The 25,756-nt window shown below is 42.5% G+C and overlaps 1 protein-coding gene across 1 annotated transcript in view; it reads left to right on the forward strand.

Annotated features, from left to right (window-relative positions):
- CRB1 (crumbs cell polarity complex component 1) overlaps positions 1-25,756 on the forward strand; it is a 184,452-nt gene that overhangs the window by 134,361 nt on the left and 24,335 nt on the right. The window contains 5 exon segments of the mRNA XM_013003922.1: positions 2,662-2,818; positions 7,576-8,475; positions 10,998-11,102; positions 11,105-11,126; positions 14,408-14,534. Coding sequence (XP_012859376.1) covers positions 2,662-2,818; positions 7,576-8,475; positions 10,998-11,102; positions 11,105-11,126; positions 14,408-14,534 — 1,311 coding nt within the window.

A 25,756-nucleotide genomic window follows, 5' to 3' on the forward strand; every position in this document is an offset into this window, starting at 1 on the left:
ACTTCTCTCCTCCTCTTTATTAGGGATTCTGGACAGTTGTGCTATTAACACAGGCAATTCACTTAGCCTCCAGCATCTAAAGCATCTTCATCTATAAAATGAAGATAACAATGTCTTGGAAGAAAGATATCTAGGAAACTCAGTCATATGAGAAATCTATGAAGCACAGTGAGTCTGAATCAGCTAGCTGAAAGCTGGTAATTCTATCATACAGCTTTAATACAACAGAACCCAATTTCCCAAATGTTAGCGGAGGGAGCAGCGTTGTCACAATTTTTGACTATTGGGAAGAGTTGGAATAGCTACACTTATATTCTGTCCTACTCTTCTACTTCAAATCACCCAGAGTCCAGTCTATAGCAAACTCCAAGTTTGCAATGAATTCTAATCACTTTTCCCTTTCCAAAGATTTTGCTCCTGATTTTTTTTTACCATTCGTCAGCATCGGCCTGTTTCCATATGCGCACTCGGGCAAATAAAAAACGCTGCTAGGAGGGTTCCACTTCCCACCTGCTTGTGCTTATTTCCAAAAATGCATTTAAACGTCTCTCTGAGATCCATAGATGGCTCCAGGCAAGCTCTCAGTCTCCTTAGGGTGTCTTCAAAATTTAAAAATGCTCAGTCAAAAAACAATGCCTACTCAGGGAAGGTGGATTCTAGACAATGAGATAAGCTCAGAAATTATGGTAACTGTTATAGGTGATTCCAAAGGTGGAATCTTGATACATTTTCTCCAAGAACATAGGACATGCAGGTGGGCTTATTAGAAAGAAGTTTTCAGAAAACTGATAACTGTATTGATGAGGAAAAGCCCAGGAAAGTAGGGCCAAGGAGATTTTTCCAACAGGGTTATGCACCCCTGCTCATTCCCCCAGAGCCCTACCATCCACAGAACAGCTCCCTCACTCAAAGAACATTTCAAAGGAGCATGACTCGAGTCACTTGGGGATTCCCAAACTGGCATTTGTATATGGCATAAGTCAAAAAGCTCAGCATTCTTAGTAGTGTTAGAGACATAAAAACACTACCTTCAGAAGTATATAGACCAAATGGAGGCTATGTTGAGAGAATAAAAAATAGCTTCACATTTTTGTATTCTTTGTTTAATAATATTTCTATGGTTTTATAGCAATAGTTTTTTACTCACTCGCATATAAATACATGGCCCAATTTTCTTATTTGAAAAATTTGCCTCAGTCCTTTTTCCTTTCTCTCCATAAGCCTCCAGCCCATTGATTGACTGCACTTTATGGTGAAGCTCATTGAAGAAGTTGTCCTCAATACATGTGTGATGTCTCACTCCATTTCTTCATTAACCTCGTCTGATCAGGCTCCAACCTGCCACCACCTCCACTGGGAAATGTCTTAGCACAGAGCTTCCCAGATCACCTCCATTGCTTCTGACAGGTGTCTAGCTAATGTCCTCTACCCTGGCTTCTTTTTCTTTATACCTTTTATCGTGACTCCATATTTTGTTCCCTATATGGTTGTTTATTATTCCTTTCCTCACCAGAATATGTTTGCTAAGAGAAGGAAATTTTCTAGTCTGTTTCTCTTGTTGCTATTAGCACTAAAAATGATGCCAAACATAAAATAGGGTTTCTATAAACAATTATAAAGTGAATAAATTAACGTCCTATTTTTCTTCAAAATAACTCATATTTTCACTTGACTGCTGTGGACATTAAGTATATTATCTGAATATAATACACAAATACCATAAAATAGCTTGGAAAGCATTGCTCTGATATAAGGAACTAAAATTAGAAAACAGGCTGACCTAGGTTCCTTAGAAACCCCAACAACTGAAAAGAGTAAATGTAGTGTATGTTTCTATATTTAATATCTATGAAAACCCAAACCCACTGCTGTCAAGCCGATTCTGACTCCAAGTGACTCTACAGAACAGTGTAGAAGGATTCCATGGGCTTTATGAGGTTGTAAGTCTTTATGGAAGCAGACTGCCTCATCTTTCTCCCACAGAGTGACTGCTGAGTTTGAACCACTGAACTTTCTCTTTTTACAGCTGAACACAACCTACTGAGCACCAAGACTCCTTAACATGCAGAGACTCCAAAAACACTGTGGGGGAACACAAAGTCCACTATCTTTGAATTCCATTCTTCCACAAGTTTTTGAAGCTTCTTCATATAATAAAAGGGTATATGAAATGTGTTCTATACACATATGGGGAAATTTTCTGGAAGAATCTTTCAAAAATAATTTGTTTCATGATTAAGAAATAGAGACCTTCACTGCGACAACAAGCCCACTGGTGACTGTTGAAGCACCACCAACTCACGCACTGGGTCTCTGCTGCTGCCATGCGCGGAAGTCAGCTTCTCAGGGACCAGGCCCCCAACTTGGAGGCCAATTGCATGGCTGGCAGCATCTGTTTGCATGACTTTCTGGGGGAATCCTGGGACATTCTCTTCTCCCACCTTCAGGGATTCCCTTCCCCCACTCCCTACCTGGTCCCCAGTGTGCGCCAGGGAACTTGGCATACCAGCAAAGCTGGCACCAGAATTTGCCAAGAGGAATTTAAGTTGATTGCCCTTTCAATAGAAAATGTTGAAGGCCATCTTGCCTGGACAAGGATATCAATGCGTACTGTAATGAAGAGCCTAAGAAAAATGACCTTTTCCCTTCGTGAACGATAAGAATCGGGACCTTGTCACCCTCTGGTGCATGCTGGACCCAGCAGAGAAGGATGAAAAGAGCGTGTCTGTGAACGTCCGAAAAGGAACGCTGGTGTGGTTAAGCTTTGGCCCTGGAACCACAAAGTCCGCAGTTGAAAACCGCCGGCAGCGCCGCAGGAGTAAGTGGAAGCTTTCTACTCACGTAATGAGTTAGTCTCAGACACCCACAGGGGCAGTTTGAACCTGTCCTACTGAGTTGCAACGGGTGGAACCGTCTCTGTGGCAGTGAGTTTAGTTTAGGGTTAGTGGCGTTTCGGGCGCTGTTTGTTTTGATCCTGTTAAGAAATTGAAGCTGTCTATACGCTCTTGGGTTCTCACTGGAAGGAATTTTCACAAGATTCTCCAGCAGATGGCAGAAAAGCAGGTTGCCACCCCAGTTGATGGAAAGACATAGACAATATGATGATCCTTCCAACTGTCCCCAAATAAGCAGCCAAGAAACTCTTCCCTAAAGAAGTCTTCATCTTACAGGCCTTGGCTCATGCCCTCCCTCAGCACAAGAACACTTTGTTCTAACAACCTGGCATTCTGTGATGTCCACCCACCCACCCACCCCGACACCCTGCACAATCTCTGAAGACAAAATGGGCGCATGAGCAAATGTGGTGAAGAAAGCTGATGGTGCCCAGCTATCAAAAGATATAGCATCTGGGGTCTTAAAGGCCTATAGATAACAAGCGGCCATCTAGCAGAGAAGCAACAAGTCCTCATGGAAGAAGCACACCAGCCTGTGGAATCTGAGGTGTCGACAGATTGGGTAATAGGCATCAGAAGACCAAGGATAAACAAACAAACAACCAAAAGAAGCCATATTGTTGAGAATGAGGAGGGTCAGAGCAGAGACCCCAAACCCATCGGTAGACAATAGGACATCCCTCACAGAAGAGTCACAAGGAAGGGACGAGTCAACCAGGGTGCAGTATCACACTAATGAAACACACAATATTCCTCTGGTCCCTTGAGGCTCCCACACCCCCCACTATTATGACCCCAGCCCTGCCTTTCACTTCGGGCTAGACATATGGAATCCAGGAATGGGAATTGGAGTAGTGATGCCAGGAGGGTAGGGGGAAGGTGGGGAGAGGAAGGGAAAAGGGGAACCAATTGCACTGATTGACACATAATCACCTTCGGACCACCCCTCCCCCACCCCTCCAGAGGGACCAAAACCAGAAACCATGGGGGAAGGGAGACAGTGGTCGGTGGTAAGACATGAAAATAATAATTTATAATTTATTAAGGGGTCACAAGGGGGGGGGATAGAGGAGTTGATACTAAGGGCTGAATAGAAAGTAACTGTTTAGAAAATAGCGATGGCAACATATGTACAAATATGTCTGATATGTATGGATTGTTATAAGAGCTGTAAGAGCCCCCAATAAAATGATCTTTTAATAAAAATTTTAAAAAGAAATCTTCATCAAAGAGCTCCCATCTGGCAAGAAATATGTCTGTGCCACTCCCTCCCCGCCAGCTTGTCTGGGAAGTTGGGGCTGGAGGTGCCCGCTTAGCGCAGTGAGCCAGAGGATGCCCGCTGTCCATCATGCTTTCCTGCAGCAAACGTTCACAAACATGCTGGTGTGATTATCGCCTAGTAACGAAATGAAAATAGCCCTCACTTTTTCCTGAGGCCTCGCTACCCTCCGCGCCTTCACCAGCATTCTGTTCTATTCCCGCGTCTCCACACGGTTGCTCCCTTTGAAGTAGGCTGTGTATTTGAGACTCGGATCTTATTGGAACGCTGCAGGGCTTGTGATCATCCGGCTCAGTGGTTCTCAGCCTTCCTCAGGCCGTGGCCCATTAAGACAGTTCATCATGTTGTGGTGACCCCATCCCCCAACCATAAAATCATTTTTGTTGCTCCTTCGTAACTGTCATTTTGTTACTGTTATGAATCGGGTGAGCCCAGTGAAAGGGTCCTATCAGTTGACGGTTAGAAAGCCTACATGATACCATGACACAAGGACTTTAGCTGTCTCGATCAAACACCTCATTTTTAATATGCTTTTACAAAGTTGTTTCTATTTTTTATAGAATTACTCATTTGCGGGGAGTAACAGAACTTGAAGTTCAATTCCTTTTGTAAATCTCTAAGCATATAGCCCAAGAAGGTGGCAGTAACCTGGATATGTTTCAGTATTCGGTATTTTGACCACAGCTGGGGAGAAACTTTTCTAGGGGATGACTGAAGTGGGGAGAGGAGGGTGAGGGACTTTGAAATATTTTACCGTAAGACGAGAATGGTGGTGGATTTCTATGGGAATAAGGCACTCTCTGGGAGGTGCATCGAGAAGCAAGCGGCACAACACGTCCCGTGTGCCTGAGGCCTTGCACACGGTGAAGGGCACACGTCAGGAGAAAGGGAAGGGACGGGAAATGCTTGACTGTGGAGCTGCTCTTGCAGTGCGTGACTAGTTTCTCAATTTTGCTATTTTGAGCATCTGGAAAAAAAAGTCCTTTGCTAAAACCAGAAAATATATGTGTGTGTATACACCCCACTCTTTTTTAAATAAATACCATTTTATTGGGGGCGTTCCTCTTGTTGTTGGTATTGTTCTTAGGTGCCACCAAGGCACAGAGACGCTGTGTACAGCAGGCTGGAACACCGCTTTGTCCTGCGCCTTACTCACAATTGTCGTTCTGTGGAAACCATCACTGAAGCCACTGTGACAATCCTTCTTGTCCAGGGCTTTCCTCGTTTTTTTGTTGCTCTTCTACTTGATCAAGCATGAGAGAGCCCTGGTGGTGCACTGGGGATGCCTTGGGCTGCGATCTGCATAATCAGCAGTTTGAAACCACAAGCCGCTCCGAGGGAGAGAGAGGGAATTTTCTGCTTCTGAAAATAGAGTCTCAGAAACCCACAGGGAATCGCTATGAGTTAGCATTGACTTGATGGCAATGAGTTTGGTTTTAGAGTTTGTCTCTCCTGGTAGCATGCCCGAGTGCATGAGCATCAGTCTCCATTATCCTTACCTCTGTGAAGGAAGGCTGGACTGCTTCCAAGACACATCCGTTTCTTTCGGCAACCTGCACTACTTTCCATTTTCTTCCCCAACACCATAAGTCAAATGCTTCAATGATCTTCTGGTCTTCCTTAGTCGATGTTGAAATTTCATATGCATATGAGGGGGCTGCAAAGTGACATCCGGGTTCCTCAATGCTTTAAAGAGGACTTGTCAGCGGATTTACCTAATCAAATGTGTCCTTTGAGCTCTCGGATGCTGCTTTCATGAGTGTACTGATTCTGGATCTAAGCAAGAAAAAATCCTTGCTACCTTCAATCTTCTCTCTGGTCATCAGTATGTTACCTAGTGGTCTAGTTGTGAGGCTTGTTCCAGACAGAAGGCCGCAGACTTGTATTTTCTTCAGCCGGTGCTTCTAGTCTTCCTTCCTCTCGGCAAGCAAAGTTGGGTCATCTGCACATCGCAGATTATTAATAAACCTTCCTCTAATTTTCATGCTGCCTTCTTCATTTAATTCAACTTCTCTAATTATGTGCTCAACACACAGATTGATTAATTATGGTGGCAGAATTTTCCTGATTGTGAAGTATGCAGAATTCTCTTGTTCTCTTTCCACAACTGTCTCATGATCCATGCACAGGTTCCAAAGGAGCCCAGTGAAGTGTTCTGGAACTGCTGTTCTTCTCAAGGTCATCCATAGTTTGTTATGACCCACAAAGTCAAATCCCTTTGCCTAGCCTCTGAAACACAAATAAGAATCTCTTGGGTTCCTCTCTTTCAACTAAGAGCCATCTGACATCAGCAATGGTATCCCTTGGCTCTTGGTCATATGCTACCTCTTGAAATGCTCGAATGTATTCTAATTGAGAACAACAAAAAGAGAAGAGAAAAATGATGATGAATGACAAAGAGAAGATACTTGCCGGAGTAATGACCTGGAAAAGGAAAAGGAATCGAATCGAATGCACGAGTGGAAGAGTGGACCTTTGATGGGATTAAGGCCAGTTCCTCTATTGAAACAGGAGGGAAGGTGGAGTGGACCCAGATGCTGCTGCATCTCCAGATTTGGTGGTAGGCTCAGATTGTTGTGCATTTTGCCATTTTCCCAAGGAAATCTGATAAAAGGTCGTCAGTGGAGACAAAGTGAGATATTTAGTGACACAGAGCAGGTGGGAATTAATGATCTTGTAGAATGAGAAACACATTAATGGAATGTGTCATATGATTGCCATACTAAATGTAGTATGGTGCTCCTGTGTAGTGTTCATGCATAAGCTTAAAGTGAGAGCATTGCTCTGATTGCAGGGTTCCCCAGGCACAGGCAGTGGCTGGAGTGCAGGCACATAGTGGATAGATTGGCACATAGTTTTGCTAGGGAAGCAAATCCTCATTTTGGAAACCTCCTTCAGATTGCTTCCTGGGCAGCTTAGTCAGTAACCGGACTGTACTGTTAATATGCTTGGTCACCTGCATCTGGTTTGTGATTCCTCTAGGTACAAATGGATTAGTGCTGTATTTTTTATTTGTGAGGGCATGAAAGAGATTAACATGGTTCTAGACTAGGATTTCAATGGAAAAGAAATGCATAGCTTGGATTTGGGTATCAGGCCAACCAGGTTTGGTATCTGACTCCATCCTTTATTAGCCATTCGACCGTGAACAAATTCCATAATGTAGATGAGGTGTCTCAGTTTATTCTTCTATAGAATGGAGTAGTAATAATAATAATAATAATAATAATAATACCACCTACATGCCAAGGATCTGTGCTGTAAGTCATATAAAAGCAACTAGTAAAGTGCCTATCATGTGCACAATGGTCAGTAATGATGATTATCAATCTTAATAAAGGTAATTAAGCCAAGATTACAGTTTTAATAAACTTGCTGATTGGTATCACTTTCTCTTTTAAGGTATTCCAAGTGCTGTGTTTAATGGCCAAAGCCATGGAATATTATTCAGGAGCAATGGGAATATAACCAGAGAGCTCACCAACATCACATTCGGTTTCAGGACAAGGGATGTGAATGTAGCAATATCGCATGCAGAGAAAGAGTCTGAATTTCTCCATATTGGCATTCAAGACTCCAGATTATTATTCCAATTACAAAGTGGCAACGCTTTCTCTGTGCTGAATCTGACGAGTTTACAGCCGCTAAACGAAGATACATGGCACCAAGTGACTCTTTCCATGACAGACGCATTGGCCCAGTCCTCTAAGTGGCAAATGGAAGTGGACAACCATACACCGAGTGTGACCAGCGCCGTTGCTACCGGAAATCTCAACTTTTTGAAGGCTGAAACAGACATTCAAGTTGGTCACCAAACTTTGGACAATAGGAATGGTTTGTGAGGCTGCCTGAGTACAATAGAATTCAGTGGCATTTATCTCTCTTACTATGAAAACTTCCCTGATTTCACTAATAAACCTCATAAAGAAGAGTTTCTCAAAATGTCTGCAAATGCCGTGCTTACTGGCTGTTTGGAGCTCAATGCCTGCCACTCTGACCCCTGTTTGCCTGGTGGCAAGTGTGAAGCCATCTACAGCTCCTATCATTGCGCCTGTCCCTTGGGATGGTCAGGGACACACTGTGAACTCAACATGGATGAATGCTTCTCTAACCCCTGTATCCATGGTAACTGCTCTGTCAGTGGTGCAGCCTACCGCTGCAGTTGTGAGCCTGGATACCTGGGCGTGAACTGTGAAGTGGAGATAGACAATTGCCAGAGTAAACAGTGTGTAAGCGGGGCCACCTGCATCAGTGACACTAATTCTTGTCTCTGTTTGGACAATTTTACTGGGAAAATGTGCAGGTGAGCTTGGACTTTAGAGCTATGCTCTTTATTCTCCTTGTCTAATTGAAAAGCTCTGGCTTCAAGGTCTGTAAATACAGGCTGTGGTGAACTAGGGTAGCATTAGTCAGTCCCTCGTGGTGGGTAATGTAAAGACAGGTGATGATCTACACAGAAGAATGGTAGTTTTTTGAGGAGACGTGTAAGTACTTTTTTCCCCCTGCCATCTTTGTTAGAATGTGTCTTATGAACCACAGTTCTGCGGTCTGATAATGTTAACATCTTATGGGGAGAGAGGGTTCCCAATAGAAGCAAGAAGTCGAATGTGAATTGTAATATTCAGAGGAGAGACGTGATTCCTACCACTAAAAAGATGCTGGGGTGATTTGAGACAGGTAAATATCATAAAATCCTGAAAAGACTCAAATATCATAAAATCATGACTCACACAATACAGAAAAATATGTGTTAGGACTTTATTTAACTCATTAATTCCTGAGGGAACCCCTAAGAAATAAAGGCTAATTCAAAGGGTAGACAAAAGAAGAACAATTGAGAAATGCATTTGCTACTATGTGAGAAAATATTTACTGTCCTATCAAGAAATAACATTAATATTTAGAATCTTTTCTACAATGTGAAAAATCAATTGTTTAGCCCTACCAACAAATTGATTTACATTTCTATGCACCCAATTTATTTTTATTTGCATTAATATAATTGTTCAACATGCAGAGTTGAAAAATAGCTTAGTAAAGAAAACCTGAGACATGCATCCCTACAAACTCTGATAATCTCAGAGGGTCCACTGTATGAGGGGCCTTCAAAAATGTGGGGACAAGTGGAATAAAAACACAATTGAATTTTTCCATTAATTTTTGAAGACCTTTTATATATCACTCAGTATCCCACTGAATGAAAATCCAGTGAACTCTTTTGCCCATTTTTCCTAAAACTAAAATGCAGTATTTCAATTTAAGCAATCATCTCCTTTTTATGTAATATAAAGAGAAGAGAGTAAATATGTTCCTTTGGCATTATATTGTTTCCATATAGGTCAAAATAATTATTACCTTCAGAATTTTTATTCTGCTTCAAATTTACAAAACAATGAAATTTTTATTGGGAGGTGAATGAATTATTAGTAACAAGTAATATATTCCAGGACTTTGAGAGGAACATCTGGAATTGGTTGGCAGTCTACAGAGTTTACACGAAGTCAGAGATGGTTCGTTTAGGTGAATCTCTTAGCAGAGAAAGCATATAGCCACATCTATAAGAAATAGCTTATAGCTCTGTAACACTTCCTTCTATTCGGTCTACTAGGGCAAAGACCACTCTTCCATTCCAGTAAACGGTGACATCCCGAGTGTTTGCCAGCTCGTTTGCCAGAAGGTAAACTGCCTGATCAAGAACAACTCGGGATCAAAACCAATATTACTGCCATGGTGAACTTTTATATGTCAAATAAACATGTTTGTGCCCAAATTAGTTCTGCAAGCATTTTTCCAGGCTAATTCATCAAAGTCAAGTTCTGAAAGACCAAAGTTCTCAAAAGTACCATCTAATAAGTTTCAAGAATTGTTTACTAAACCTAAGATTGTATACAAAACTTCACATTTGCATTGCTAATTGACTGCTCTCAAAACTGGTTGACATTTTGGCTCTTTTGAAAAATCTTTACGCTATTTCCTCTGTTAAGCAGAACTGATTAGCTCTTGTGGAAAGAGGCACCCATAGCCAGCATATAGCTTGGTTTCCTCATATTAGCTGCAGTGCACACGACAGGAAAAAAACCTTGTAATATTTCTTGAATATTTTATCATATGTCAGGTGCCATACACATGCACAATAGGCCAACGGCAGCATGCTCAATAATGTTATAAACATCGGTTCTTTCATTGTCTGATTAATTTCTAGCCATTTGTTTCACCTCTTACAAGGCTGCCTTAGTAGGAAGAGCTTTGTTGTTGTACAAGAGAACCACACACTGAATTCACATGCACTTACCATGCGGTGATATACACCAACATCTCAGACAGCATTTGGCTTGCATTCTGCTGTGAATTATTAGATCGGGAGCAGCAAGTCTTGGCAGGGCAACCGGAGTTCAACCCTGAAAGGCAACAGAGAAATCACATGAGTGCTTGGGTACCAGAGTGCTGTCCTTGCCTTCCCGGCCTTTATAGAGATGCAATTTTCCTATGGCCTTTGTTGATTTATTGGCAAGGCAGCAGCAAATCTAGCTGGAGCAAGCTCCTTTCCAACCCTAAATTTATTGCCACCCTATGGCATAGATCTCATCTCACGGATGAAAACTGTGTAAAAATGGAAGATGGATAGCCGTGCTTCCTACAGCACCCGGCGGCGGCAGAGGATTTTTCCTGGAGAAAGTGATTCCGGTGTCAAGGAGCCCAATTAAACATTTGTAGCTCAGCCAGCCTGAGTTCTTAATTAGTTTGGCATTGTCTGTATATATATACTTTTCGGGGAAAAGTTTTCTTGAATAAAATGAACAGCTGTGGCTGCTCTTATCTCTCCTGACACAACAGATTACCCTCAACAGACTGTGGGAACGAGAAGACGAATCTCACTTGCTACAATGGAGGCAACTGCACCGAGTTCCAGGGCGCCTTCCGATGCACGTGCGGCCAGGTTTTACGAGAGAGCGGTGAGTGCGACGGAACGCTGTGCGAGAAAGTATGGACAAAAGAGCAGGAGGGTGACTGCAGGTTCTTTTCCTCATTTGTTTCTTAGACGAAACCCTGCGCTGAAAGGGACATTCAGAAGGAGTTAAACAATAAAGAAGAAGAAAAATTACGGTCTGAGTCAAAGTAAAGGACATTTTGTTAGCCAAGAAGGTCAAATAGGGAAATAAGAGCTGGCTCTCTGTTTCCAACAGCAGGCTTTCTGTTCAGGGACTTCACGCACGGCACTCCTCCATTCATACATGAGGGGGCAATGGTGGGGCCGTGAGTGAAGCATTTGGGGGCTGCTAGTGGTGAGGTCAGCAATTCAAGCCCACCAGCCACTCTGAGAAAGATAAGGCTGCTGGCTCGTGTAAAGATTCATAGTCTTTGAAATGCAATATAGGGATCAGTGGCCTTAGGGTTTTGGGTAGTCTTATTCACACACAACTCCCATTTGTAGCAAATGCTTCCCTTACCCTCCAACATTTATATATATATTCATTTACACACACTTGGTATTTAAATTCAAATCACTGATTTCAAACATGGCGAAAAAAAATTTTTTTAAGAACAGTTTGCCTTGCCTTTCTCTCCCAGGGGACTTTCCGCCTGAGTAAACTCTGCTGCAACGTCGAAAAAGAGTGAACTTGTGTTTAATAGATTCTGCAATGTTAACATCCTTAATCATCACTCGAGTTAATTCACACGATTCTAATAGATTTACTTATTTTGGCATTGCATCTACTAATTAACCTCTAATGAAAGCTCCAATAGTGTTGATTGGCAATGTGGATTATTTAGTGCGCCCTCGAGTTCAAAAGAAAGAGAGTAGCTAGGGGAACAAACAGACAGACAGACAGAAAGACAAAACCCGCCTCACATCAACTCATAGGGGTCCCACAGAGCAAAGTAGAACTGCCCTGTGCGTCTTTGAGGGTGAATCTTTACAGAAAGAGAAAATGTCACCTTTGTCCTGAGGATCAGCTGGTGGTTTTGAACTGCTGGACTTGCAGTCAGCAGTCCAATTCCTAACCTACTATTCCACCAAGGCTCTAGGAAATATTAAGCCATCTCCCAAGGCCGAGTGGTATAGTGGTTATGCATCAGGCTGCTAAGAACAAGGTCAGCAGTTCAAACAACCTGTGGCTGTGTGGGAGAAAGGCAGGTTCTCTACACCTGGGAGAAGTTTGCAGTCTTGGAAACTCGCAGGGGCACTTCCTTCGGTCAGTGAGTCCGACCTGATTTGATGGCAGTGAGTTTGGTTTTTGGTTTGGGGGAATGTGACTTCCATACTGTCCAAAGATGTCGAAAATCTTCCCTCTACTAAAGTTCTTTCTCTCCTTCCCACTTAAACGCCCAGCTTTCTAGTGTCATCCTGGCAAGTTGTAAGATGGATGGTGTGAACACTTGGCCCACCCAGGACAGAGAGCTTGGCAGGCTCCTGAGAGTTGTCAAGTTGACTCGGATCTAATCAGAGGAGTCTCCTTCCAGTGCAGGAGCCTGCGCCAAAACAACAAAAACAAAACGTCTCAGCTATGCTTGGTATCCAGCAGGATAAGAGGCTGTTTTTCTTGGAAGAGATATTTCTTTACTTTATACCTTGGGCTGACCCTGTCCTACCACCTCAGCCTGCTCCATTTCAAGCTTGGTCATTAGTCTGTGGCCCAGCTAGGCAGGCTATGCTTTGAGGGCGGTGAAGGAAGGAATAAGGGGAAATAATAACATCGTTAGCACCAGACTTCAACATTGTGAGCTGCTCTATTCTCAGTGCTGAGATTTTATATAAACTTCTTAAAGATGCCTTTATTTCCAGACCTAGCAGAGTGTTTGGCAGATGGAAAAATAACTAAGTAATTAGATGCCGATTCCTGGTAACGCCGTATGTCAAAAGGCCAGAACTGCTTCAGGGGGTTCTTTACCGAAAGAGCCCTGGTGTAACGGTGGTTAGGTGCTCAGCTGCTAACCACAAAGTCAACGGATTGAAGCCACCTGCCTCTCTGAAGGAGAAAAATCTTCCTGAAGGAGAACAATCTCTTTTCATGAAGATTTGCAATCTTGGACCCGCTGTGCTACAGGGTCTGCATAGGGTTGGAACCAGCTGCACACCACACAGCAACTGTCTCTAAGGAAGCCATTCAGAAGGCCTGTCTTCCATGGTGTCACTGGGTGCATCCAAACCAGCAACTTTTAAAAAAAAACTTATTTTTAATAGCTCACTGCCATTGAGTCAATGCTGACTCAGAGTGACCCCCTGTGGGCTTCCAAGACTGTAACTGTTCAGGGGAGTACAAAGTCCAGTCTTTCTCCTGAAGAGGGGCTGGTGACTTCGAACTGCCGACCAAGCAGATCACAGCCCATTGAGTAACCAGTACACCACTAGGGAGGCACCTTTAGGAGTTACATCAATTTCATGGCTTGAATGCAGGATCAAATGACTGAATGTGTGATCAGGAGAGCTGATCAAGGCAGACACAGAAAAACAAGTTGCTGGTAGGAAAAATGATTGGGGGAAAAATGACCAATATCCCAAAAAAGAAATGGCAACTTACCTACAATTGATGTAAGTGATTTGAAAATGTGGCTTTTGAAAGTCATCTGACCAAAACATTCAAATATAAGGCTCAGCGGTCAGAGTATACATTCATTAGCAAGTTAAATCTTGTAATCCAATTGCTTTTTTTGGTTGTTGCTTTCAAAGATGGAAATTCCAAAGAGGCATCATTTAAAACCTCCCCAAATGACACAAATAGATTTTGTTTGTCTTTGGGGGGCTTTCTTTTCTCCGCCTGAGGGTACTGATGAACTATAATCCTGACCGCCTGAATGCATTGGGTCTATTTGGCCAACTGTAGGAGCACCTCATTCACAGCCCTCCCGGTTTCCACAGGCCCCTCATAAACCAGCCCTTTATAAGGTGGCAAACCACTAATGCTCTGGAGGGAGGAACGGTTTATGCATGGCCTGGTTTTCGCTTGGTCCCTAAGCATTTCCACCTGTTTCTCATCCTAATGAACTGTGTGTGCGTGTGAGAGCATTCACGTGTGTACATGCACTCTGGTACACAATGTTCCGGGAAAACCAACATTTTGTTTTGAAAGAATTTTAAAGAACACGTTAAACACATACTTTTAGTGTTAAGTTGTGCAGGGTTTGATAGATAAAGTGGCACTTCTCTGGGTAGAAGAACTAGACCAATTTTTCTCTTCCCCCCTTTCACAGCCAATGTATTCAACAGGGTGCTGGGTTTCTGTTTATTTTCAAGGTGTGAAAAGGACATCGATGAGTGTGCCTCTGATCCGTGCTTCCACGGAGGCCGGTGACAGAACCTAGTCAACCAGTTCCAGTGCCTGTGTGAAGTCGCGTTCGCTGGCCAGCACTGCGGGGTAGACGTGAGCGGCCTCTCCTTTTACGTCGCCCTCTTACTCTGGCAGAATCTCTTCCAGCTCCTTTCTTACCTCATTCTGCGCATCAATGACCAGCCAGTGGTTGAGTGGGGTGGACAGGAAGATTATTAACACACATTGGAACATTCTCGAATTTAAAAGCCATTTGAAATTCAAGAGATGCCACGACGCTGATCTCTCAAAAGGAGAAAGTAAAAACCACCTTGAGAAGTAAACTGAGGAACCATTGAAGCATATCACAAGCCCTTCACGCACGAACCTAAACACGTATTTTCCTATTCTGTCTTTAAATGGCAGTGGGGCTGGGGGTGTTCTTAATGTAATCCCAAATGTCTCATCATTGAGTGTGTTTAGTGCAAGCACATTGTCATCCTAAGAGCGTCCGTATGACTACAGCAATAAGAAACCATCTCTCCCCCATTGCACTTTTCCTTATTTTACCTTGTAAGGTGCCTTCATTCATTCTGCACTATCGTTTTTCATAGTCTGTGTCATTAGCAACTGCCCTGGTCTAAAAACATGAATGTATTTTATCTGTAGGTACTAACTAATAGCCAGTCTCCACTGTTTTGACAAAATGACTTTTCAGGGGAAATGACCATTCACGAGAAGCACAAGAACAAAACAGTATATCATAAAAGCAACAGAAAACATTCATTTTATGTTTAATTAGTAATAAAATATTTCATGTAATAAATTAATGTTATCTGGAGTACTGACAACCCTTTCAAACTGGCGAGCAGCCACTCTGAAGTCTTTGCTGCGTGCTTGTCCAGGTCCCTCTCTTCCAAAACAAGCTGTGTCATCCCATCATTTTAATAATCTGGCCCAAAGTTATTTTTTGTGACAAGACACTAAGAGAAAACCTATCGATCAGCATGTGTAGTCACTAGTATTTTAAGTGTGCATGGAATAGATCAGAGCCATCTATCACATGAACAGGTTTGCATTGACTCCAAGAAGAAGCCCTGGTTAGTTGCGCAATCATTAATCAAAAGGCCCCCAGGTCAAACCCATCAGCTGCTCTGCAGAAGAAAGGTGTGGCAGTCCGCTTCCAGAAACTTTACAGCCTTGCGATCTCTATGGGGCACTTTTACTCCGCTTTAAAGGGTCAAAATCAATTTGACAGTTATATGTCTATAATGTTATATGTATACATATATACATGTAATTATATAAATCTGTAGTTATATGCATATAGGATACTCCAGATGTAATGTGTGCTCTACAAAGTAAAGGTAAAGATCTGCTGCCTATCCCTCTCCCTCTCTGAATTCTGCTGCCTCTGTTGTCACTGTAACTGTAAATACTTTTCCTGCTTTTCAAATGTCTTTCTATCATGAGGTATCTGACTTAAAAAACAAATATTGTCCTTGTTCTCGTTTTGCTTCTGTACTTTCAACTACACTGTAGGATGGTGGCTTTTACGTTACTGTGCAGCAAAATAAAACCTGTGCTTCTGCATCTTCTACTTCTCTTCTCTGGTCATTATGATCTTTGTTTTCTCTGTGTCTTGCATGGCTAAATGTCCAGCAACCAGGCATGCACACACACACACACACACACACACACACACCACATGACGGAACACACAATAGTGTTTTTTCTGAATTGAGAATGTTTACCCTAGCTGTGTCTCGACATAGAAACACCTGTGATGGTCAAGGTCAAGTTCTCTTGTACCTTCAATCCCTAAGAAGAAAGCCTCTAATTGAAGTGCTAGAGTGGAAAACATTCCTAATGATTCTCACTGGGGGTTGGTCCTAACAATGGTTCACCCTAACTTTATTATTTTAATATTTTGAATTTGCTAAAGATAATGCTTAATCTACATAGTATGAAGTTTATCATGTATGCTTATCATATTAAGTGAGAAAATGTAGGATATTTGATCAAACAAAGAAGGACTTATTCCCAGTGGTGTTGCAGTATCGTAAGGATATTGAGCATGTCCGTCTGCATTTGCACCTTCCATATGTCCTTCAGCATAGTTAGAATAGCTGCTTTCAAATATTTTCTGCTGATTCCAACATTTGGGTCATCTGTCATTGGTTTTTATTAATTGAATTTCCTCTGTGTATGGCTCTCACTTTTATTTCTTTGTCTAGTGCAACAGTTCTCAACCTGTAGGTCTCGACACCTTTGAAGGTCGAATGACCCTTTCACAGGGGTCGCCCGATTCATAACATTAGCAAAATTATAGTTATAAAGTAGCAACGAAAATAATGTTATGGTTGGGGGGTCACCACCACATGAGGAACTGTATTAAAAGGTTGCAGCATGAGGAAGGCTGAGAACCACAGAGTCTGAAGAATAGTCACCTAATCAACCAATCAGATCATTTAACCTCCAACCTCTTTGGTCAGGTCCCCTAGAGTGAGTAGCCAAGGATACCTTTGTTTCATTCTTTTAATTTTAGCTGGGCTCATTAGAGTCTGCTCCGAACCCAAATACCAAACCCACTGCAGTAAAGCCCATAGTGACTCCGCAGGACTGAGTAGGTAGACCTAATCTACTGGGCTCCCAAGCCTGGACGTCTTTATGGAAGCAGACGGCTCCATCTTTCTCCCATCAGCAAGTTCTTGAACCAATGTTTCCATCAGGTATGACTAACATCAACACAATTTGACTTTGATAGAAAGTACCTGCTAGGCAGCTGTTGGATTTGAATCACCAACCTTTCATTTAGAAGCCTATATGTAACCCACTGCACCACAAGGGATCCTGAGGGTTTGATCTACATGTATATAATTTAGGGATTGCCCAAGAATTGGACTGAAGGTATTTTCAGAATGTGTTGTTCTCCCTTTAGACCTTTTCTTTGAAGAAACCCTCCCAGCCCTTTCCAGCTGCTGTGGTTCCCCCGACCACTTTTCTGGGGCCCAGTAAGCCAGCAAGATTGGACATTTCTCTCCTAGTTTTTTTTTAGTCAACTAGCATAATGTCAACTGGAACCTACTTTTAGGCAAAAACCAGAAAGCAAGCAAATAAAAAATAAAACAAATAAACCTGAGTCTTACCCATTTTGCTGCAGCCTTCCAAGCTTCAACTCCCCTACAGTTTCCAGCTACTTCTAGCCCCTCATCAGCGTCTTCGGGTGGTCGGTGTGAGTGTTTCATCTACACTGCGGAGCTGGTGCTCGCACGGTTACTGGGAGAGGAGCTCCCTTGCTGTTCACCATAGAGGGAAGCTGTAATTCTTGAGTTGGTAACCTGAGACTATGTCAAACTAAGTATTTTGTCACAGAACTGGGTTATTGCTTTACTTCTGACTGCTGTACCAGACAGGTTGCTCTGAAAGTCAGGTTTTACTTCAGGACTCCAGATTAGAAGGAAAAATCTGATGACTGTCAGGTTCTTTGGAGAAAAGCATTTTAAAAACAGCTGAAAATAAGTTTTTACTACAAAAGAGAAGACTTAATGAAAGTATGAAATTGCCTTCAAACATGAATTATGTTTGAGAATGAAAGAGTAGATTTGTTCTATCTGGATATAAAACTATCTGAGATAGTTAAGGTTTATTGTGCCAACCTGGCTGATAAACACATGTGGGATTACTTGAAGAGCAGAGAGATAAATGGCTGAGTGAGCTTCGCCGTTCTAGTTCTCGGGTCTCTTGCTTTCTGATGGTCGGACCAGGGTGCAGCTGCCTTAGCCAGTTCCCTGCTTCAGCTTTCAAGGCTCACTTCCTGCAAGACATCCCTGAAGAGAAGCAGCATGGACCTACCCCGATGCAGCCCTGGGTGCTGGAGCAACCCTATGGAGACCTTTGCCAGCGCTGAGATGTTAACACATTCACTGATTCAGCTTTCCTCCTGCAGTCGGCCTCATTGCCTGTGTTTTGTGGGATTGAGGACTCTGTAGATTGGTGTTGGACATATGGGCTAATGTCGGACTTATGGGCTTGGGCAGCACTGGGTTTGGGATGCTTTCTGAATGTGCACTTACCTTTTCTATAAAACTATCTTTTACACACATATGAGTTCCTGTCGATTTGTTTCCCTCATCTACTCCGACTGACTGACACTATCCAATCCATTCTAATTTTTAGTGACCCTGTAGGACAGGGAAAACTGCCCAAGTTTCCAAGTCTGTAATTCTTTGCAGAAGCAGCCTGCCACATCTTTCTCCTAATGGTGAGTTTGAACCACTGACCTTTTAGTTAGCATCCAAGCACTTGACCACTGCACCAGCAGGTCTTCTTGTGTTGATAACAGGAACATTAAAAAGAACATGAATAAGACAAGCTAGTAAAAATTAAAGGAAGAATAGTTCAAGTCAGCATACAGCGTGAAACAGCATTAGAACTGTTCAATCATGCAATGCGTTGATTTGAAGCACAATGAGCTCCCATCCTTTAAGAGATTCCAATAAAATCTAAGTGACCATATGCTAGAAATACTATAGAGAATGTATATGGATGTGTTAGGCCAGATTGACTAAAGAAACATATCCAGGGACACTCATATACTGTGTCTGAGAGAGCTTTATATCAAAAAGCAATTATACATTGAGAAAACTTCCCAGCCCAGTCCAGATCAAGTTCATAAGTCTGATATTAACCCATATTGTCTGATACTAGCCTATAAATTCCTCTTCGGACTCATGCAGCAAATGCAATGATGCAGAATGCAGGAAGGTCAGAGGCCGGTAGATGAAAAGTCTTGTGGATCCAGTGATGGTGGAAGCATCTGAGTGCTGATGCAGTCTCCATGTGCCTCCTCTGAGTGTGGCTCCTCAACAAGAAGGTGAAGCAGAGAGAGGGGAGGCTCCTAGCACCTCTCAGCAACATGGCTTATCAACAGGAAGACCAAGGTAGAGAGAAAGAGAGAGAGAGAGGAAGTTCCCAGAATCCTCATGAGAAGTCCCTGCCCACAAGGAGGCACCATCAGACTGTGACCTGATTGACAGACTAGACTTTATCCCTTTACTCTTAATGCCCTTGAGTTGCCATGAGATTATGTAATTAGCAAGTAGATTATTGGTGTTGTTAGGTGCGATTGAGTTAGTTCAAACACATAACAACCCTCTGCACCACAGAAAGACACATGCCCAGTTCAGTGCCATCCTCGCAATTGTTCCTGTGCTTGAGCCCAGTGTTGAAGCCACTGTGTCCGTCCGCCTCCTCCAGGGCCTTCCTCTTTTCACTGCCCCTAGCTCTTACCAAGCATGAGGTCCCTCTCCATGGTCTCTCCTGACAACATGCCCCAAATATGTAAGATGCAGCCTCCCCATCCTTTCCTTTAAGGAGCTCTCTGGCCATACTTTTCCTAGATGGATATGTTTGTCCTTGTGACAATCTATGCTACTTTTAATATACTTTTCCAGCACCACAATTCGAAGGCACTGATTAGGAGAGATGGAAATGCTTAACAATTCTTAAGTATCTATGACCATTACCTGACTAAGTACAACCAATGCACTTCGTATAGGTAAAAGGCAGATATGTTTGTATGTTATTCGTGGTAGCAAAATGATGAGCAACAGCTTTTGTTTTTGTTTTGTAAGTTGAGGAAAGTGTGGTATAAAGGACTAAATAACTGACCACAGTACTTGATACTTTGGGAAAAGAATTGGGAAAGAAACATCTTGTTTTGTTTTTAGATCATTAAACAAATTGAGTTATGTTACAGTGAAGAAGCATTGGAAAATGAGAAATCTCTCCAAGACGGTATTTTTAGTTTCACTGATTTATTATGCTGCTTTCTGTAAAATTGAAAACCTAACAGCACCAACTCTGCCCCATTTACCATCTGAAAGGCAACTTTATCATCCATACCAAAGATGGGCTTAGCCTGGCTCCTTGTCAGGAGCTTCCCATGCACACACAGGGTTTTCTGAGCAAACCGTGGTGTCTGCCCTGCTTCACCATCAATCACTTCTAGCCAGTATCTTCAATAAAATCAAGGAAACATCTATGAGGGCGGGAAATGGAGCATTTGGGAAAGTTTACTTTTTCCATACCTTTATAAGTCTTAATGGTAAAGTATTCTAAATACTTAAGAGAAGTATTCTATTGTAAACTGAAGAGCATCCTCTACAGGAAGATTAAACTAATTCTCCTCCAGTCATCATACAGGCCCACATAGATTGAAGTATCAGATTGGACGATGTGAAAATGCATATATTCGACATTTTTCAAGTACATAAAAACTCCAGCGATTTCCATGGCAATTTACAAAAACAGTGGCCTTTGCAATTTACAAAAACAGGTTATGATTTGGGTTGTTGTGGTAGTTAGGTTTATTGTGCCAACGAGGCCATTAGGAGTCTGCGGGCAGAGTTTGATGATTCACAGCTTGAGTGGAGGAGGATGACCAAGATAGATGAAGATGGCCAGCATCCCATATCTCTCTTGCTCCCAGGTGATCAGACCAGTGTGCTGCTGGTTTAGCTAGTTCTCTGCCTACACTACCTGTGGGCCAAACCAACCTGTGGAGTGTTGCTGGAGCTTGTGCTCCTCCAAGACCTGCTTCCCCATGGTGCTGGTGCATACATACATTACCTGAGCTTGCGGCTGGTGGATTCTGTCACCATGCATCACTTAAGTTCAAGATCTCATTGGGACCGCTGCACTAAGATCCCCTGCTGTCTGATTCCTTAGGGAAGACTGCCTGTCTTGCCTGGGGGAAGACTCCAGGGTCTACTTCCTTGACCTTGGACCTTGAAACCCACATGAGTTGAAGGACTCCCAGTATATTAACTGTTCCATGAAAGTGATTTGAACTGAGCCCTCTGTACTGCTGGGTGTACTAATTAGCTGTGTGTACTAATTAATATTCCTTCTCACTGTATAAACCTATCCTCTTATATATTTAATCATAAGTGTCCTGCTTTTGTTTTCTAGAGAACCTTGCCTAACACAGCTGCTAACCACAGGTCAGCAGTTCAAAATCACCAGCTGCTCAGTGGGAGAAAGACAAGGCTTTCTACTCCCATAAAGAGTTGTACTCTCAAAAACCCACAAGTCCTATCCTATACAGTTGCTATGAGTCAGAGTCAGCTCAAAGTCAATGAGTTCTTTGTTTTTGTGTTGTTGTTGTTTAATCTATTACAAACTAAACCCTGGATCTATTTCAAGACCCACGTCTCTGAGTGGTGCCAACAGTTTGTGCCTCGCTACTAACTGAAAGCTTAGTGATTTAATCTACCCAGTGCATTGCGGACAAAAGGCTTGGTGCTATACTTCAGTAAGATTGCAGTCATGGAAAACAGAGTACAACTCTGAGACAAACACATGGGTTATCTTGAGTTGGAATCCACTAGATGGCTAAGGGGATGTGTGTAAAACCCACTGCCATGAAGTTGATTCTGACACTAGCACTGTTAACAGATTTGAGAGATTTTCATATTTTACTTCAGTTTTTTCCTTCACAAGAATTCTACCAGGCATCATTATCTGTATTTCATAATTTCAGAAATGAAGACTTAATTACTCAAGGTCAGACTTTGAAAGAAGCATCAGAACTAGGGTTTAGTCCTGTCTCCCACTTCCAAGTTCAATGCTGGAAACAGATTAGGATCTATGAATTAAAATCTGGAGAAGGAATCTTGGACTGGTTTGCACAGATTCCCTCCCTATTGTGATCCAAAGTGGGCAAGAAACATTAGCAATTTAACCATGATTTAAGAGTGATTTGGAAAATCAAATAGGAACCCCTGTCCAATTCCACCGTAAAACTTTGTGCTGGTTGTCCAATCTCGATGACATGAATAGAATGGATATGGATATGGTAACAAGAATAATATTGGGACATTTATAGTTCAGGGTAGAAATGTTTTTTTAATCATTTTATTGGGGGCTCATATTTGTTGCCATCATCATTTTCAAAACATTTGCTTTTTACTTGAGCCCTTGGTATCAGCTCCTCATTTTTTCCCTCCCTCCCTCCCCCACCCTCCCTTTCTCCCTCACAAACCCTAGGTAATTTATAAATGTTATTATTTTTTCATGTCTTAAACTAACTAGTATTTCCCTTCACCCACTTTTCTGTTGTCCATCCCCCTGGGAGGGGGTTATATGTAGATCATTGTGATTGGTTCCCCCTTTATCCCCCCACCTTCCCCTTCCCCTCCTGGTATCACTACTCTCATTATTGGTCTTGAGAGGATTTATCTGTCCTGGATTCCTGTGTTTTCAGCTCTTCTCAGTACCCATGTACAAGCTCTGGTCTAGCCAGGTTTGTAAAGGTAGAATTGGGGTCATGATAGTGGGGGAAAGCATTAAAGAATTAGAGAAAAGTTATATGTTTCATCCTCGCTATACTGCACCCTGATGGTCTCATCTCTTCCTTTTGACCCTTCTGTAAGGGGATGTACAGTTGTCTACAGATGGGCTTTGGGTCCCCACTATGCATTCCCCCTCATTCACATTTACATGATTTTTTTCAGGGTCTTTGATGCCTGATACCTGATCCCATTGACACCTCATGATCACACAGGCTGGTGTGCTTCTTCCATGTGAACTTTGTTGCTTCTCAGCTAGATGGTCACATGTTTATCTTCAAGCCTTTAATACCCAAGATGCTATATCTTTTGATAGCTGGGCACCATCAGTTTTCTTCACCACATTTGCTTTGCACCCATTTTGTCTTCAGTGACCGTGTCGGGTAGGTGAACATCATGAGCCAATGCACTTGATTCACAGCCTCTAGTTCTCTGTCAGTGAAGGTTTGCGTGTTGCTTTGATGCTACACAGGCTTTGGTGGAGCATCCAGACTCAGAGAGACTAGGAAGAAATGCCTAGCAAGCTACATCCCAAAACCAGCACATGAAAACCTTATGAATCACAGTCCCCCATTGAAAATGGAGTCTCCATGGGTCAGGAGCGGATTCACCAGTTGATAATAACAAGAACAACTGAAATAATAGAAAAGAGGAACGTTATGGAGTGGGCATGTACGCTCAATAACAAAATCACCCTTTATCTTGGCTAGATGACGCCAACATGTAAATTCCTGGGTGGCCTGGCTGAGGGCCTTGTTCAGGAAGTTCCAGAATTCCAGAATGTGAGGCATTTATTTATTAAGACTTAGGAAGTGGGTTACACATTGGGCTTCTATCTCACAAAGACAAAAATTCAAACTCTCCTCAGCAGCAAATGGAGGCTGCCTGCTCCCATAAGGATTTCCAGCCTCAGAGCCCCTAAGGAACAGTTTTACTCTGCCCTGTGTGCGGTCACCATGAGTCAGAATCCATCCCATAGCAGTGCTTTGTGGGGGGTAAGCTAGCAGGAAGTAGGAAAGTTACCTTCTCACAGGGAATCGCCGACATCTAGGATGCATTAACTCAAGAGAATATGAAAAAATGAATGCACAAAGACCTGGAGTCATTTGTGGATGACAGAGTCATGAAGGTTTCCAAAGGTAGCGTTCTCCTTAAGCATGAAGCTGATGGCAAGAGCTGCCCTCCCTGGCCCACGTCCCCAGGGATGCTGTAAAGAGCAGCACCCTGGGCCAGCCAGCGAGCCAGAGTCTTCCCAAGCCCTGAATAGCTCGTGCACCCTTACCCTTCCATTCAGCGTACGGCACTCTCTTTGCGCTCCAAACGTGACCTGCAGGAAAGAGCCGCCCAGAGCGAGTCTCCTGAAACCACAATTTTAAGAAGGACTGTTACTTATCACTGAAGGAGTAAATATGGTGATAAACTAAGCAACTGCTCTTCCGTGGTATTTTAGTGTAATCAGGATAGATGCAGAGCCTTCATCTGTGTAACTTTCATCTTTTCACACATTATTAAGATTTCTGCTTCACCAAGTACAATTAATCGTCTTCATTGCTTGGTGTGAGGTCTTCACCTGAGGCTTCACAGGCAACGTGTAACACAGACGTCTTCCTTCAGAACACATTCCTCACGTGTCCAAATTAGCACCGGAGCAGGTGATGCAGAGCGTGGGGCTGCGGGATTGCAGACAGAAATGAGAGGATTGATGTTAACCAGGAAATAACCAGTAAGTTGCCTGGCTGACTGAGTCAAGTGGCTTTTAGTTACCTGGTCAATGTGTCTTCTCCTCCAGGGATCATTGCCTTGCTGCAGTATTGGGACATTGTGGAAATTGTTTTCTTTAAATAGCATGATCATTTGCTGTTGCTTTGTGCTGACAAGTTGATTCCTAATCCTTAAAGGAGTGACCGGTAGGTTTGAACCACCAACCTTTCAGTTAGCAACTGAATGCTTATACATTGCACCACCAAGGCCCCTACCTACCATTTATGGGGGACCTGCAAGAGGCAAAGGCCCGTGTCCCTAACTTTCAGAAGCCTAATTTAAAAGAACCTAATGACTTCCATGCATAGCTCCTTGGTAGATGCTCTAACTTTAAAAATCATGAAGATTTGTGTAATCTGCCTAGTGTTCGGGGTTGATTATGACAAGGTGACAAGATCATCTATGATCCAAACTTGATGACTGACTTGATCATTTCTTTACTATTATTTCTACTTAAAATACTTATACATGGTTTGTACACATGTGTATAGTTTCCTGGCTGTCATAAAAATAAAAAGGATTTTTTATAATTGGACATAAAGACCATGGCTATTATGCATGACAAATTTAATCACTGATGCACAGATTTGTCTCACATAAACTATAAAAATCTAATGAGTGAAAAGGGGACACTATAAATAATTTTGCAAGGACAGCAGCCTAAACCAATATTATTCTGGGCAAAGTAGGCCGTACACTACTTATGACTCACCCTGAAGAATGCAGGATGCTGAACTTCCACTGGAGTTCCCTTCCAAAGAGAGCTGATGTCTATCAAAGATCATCCCAGAAATCAGGCCTGTGTGTTCTAAACCAATTAACTGTCAAATGACTCAAACTAAACAATAAACTGGACTGCATATAATCACTCATCATTTTCTGGAATTATTTCCCTTTTCACTCAAGAATTTAGGGCATCCGTTTCGTCAGTGAGGACTAGAACTACCGACCAAAGAGAAAACGACTATGCAACCGAGTAAGTTTCTGTTGCCGCACTTAATATGACATGAATTTACTTTCGGCTGATTTTTTCATTTTAAGAACGGACTGTATATTTTTGACTGATGCTATAAGAAAGGACTGTGTATATTTTTATAAATATGGACCTTTTTTTTTAATGACTAATGTCCTTAAGAAATGTAGTCGCAACTCATTGAAGCCAATGCTGAATCTCTTCTATAAGAACAACCAGGATGATGACAGACTTCTTCCATGGAGAGT

This window comes from Echinops telfairi, unplaced genomic scaffold (assembly GCF_000313985.2).
Source record: "Echinops telfairi isolate 266 unplaced genomic scaffold, ASM31398v2 ScPeMD7_7424;HRSCAF=8462, whole genome shotgun sequence".
NCBI classification, from domain to species: Eukaryota; Metazoa; Chordata; class Mammalia; order Afrosoricida; family Tenrecidae; genus Echinops; species Echinops telfairi.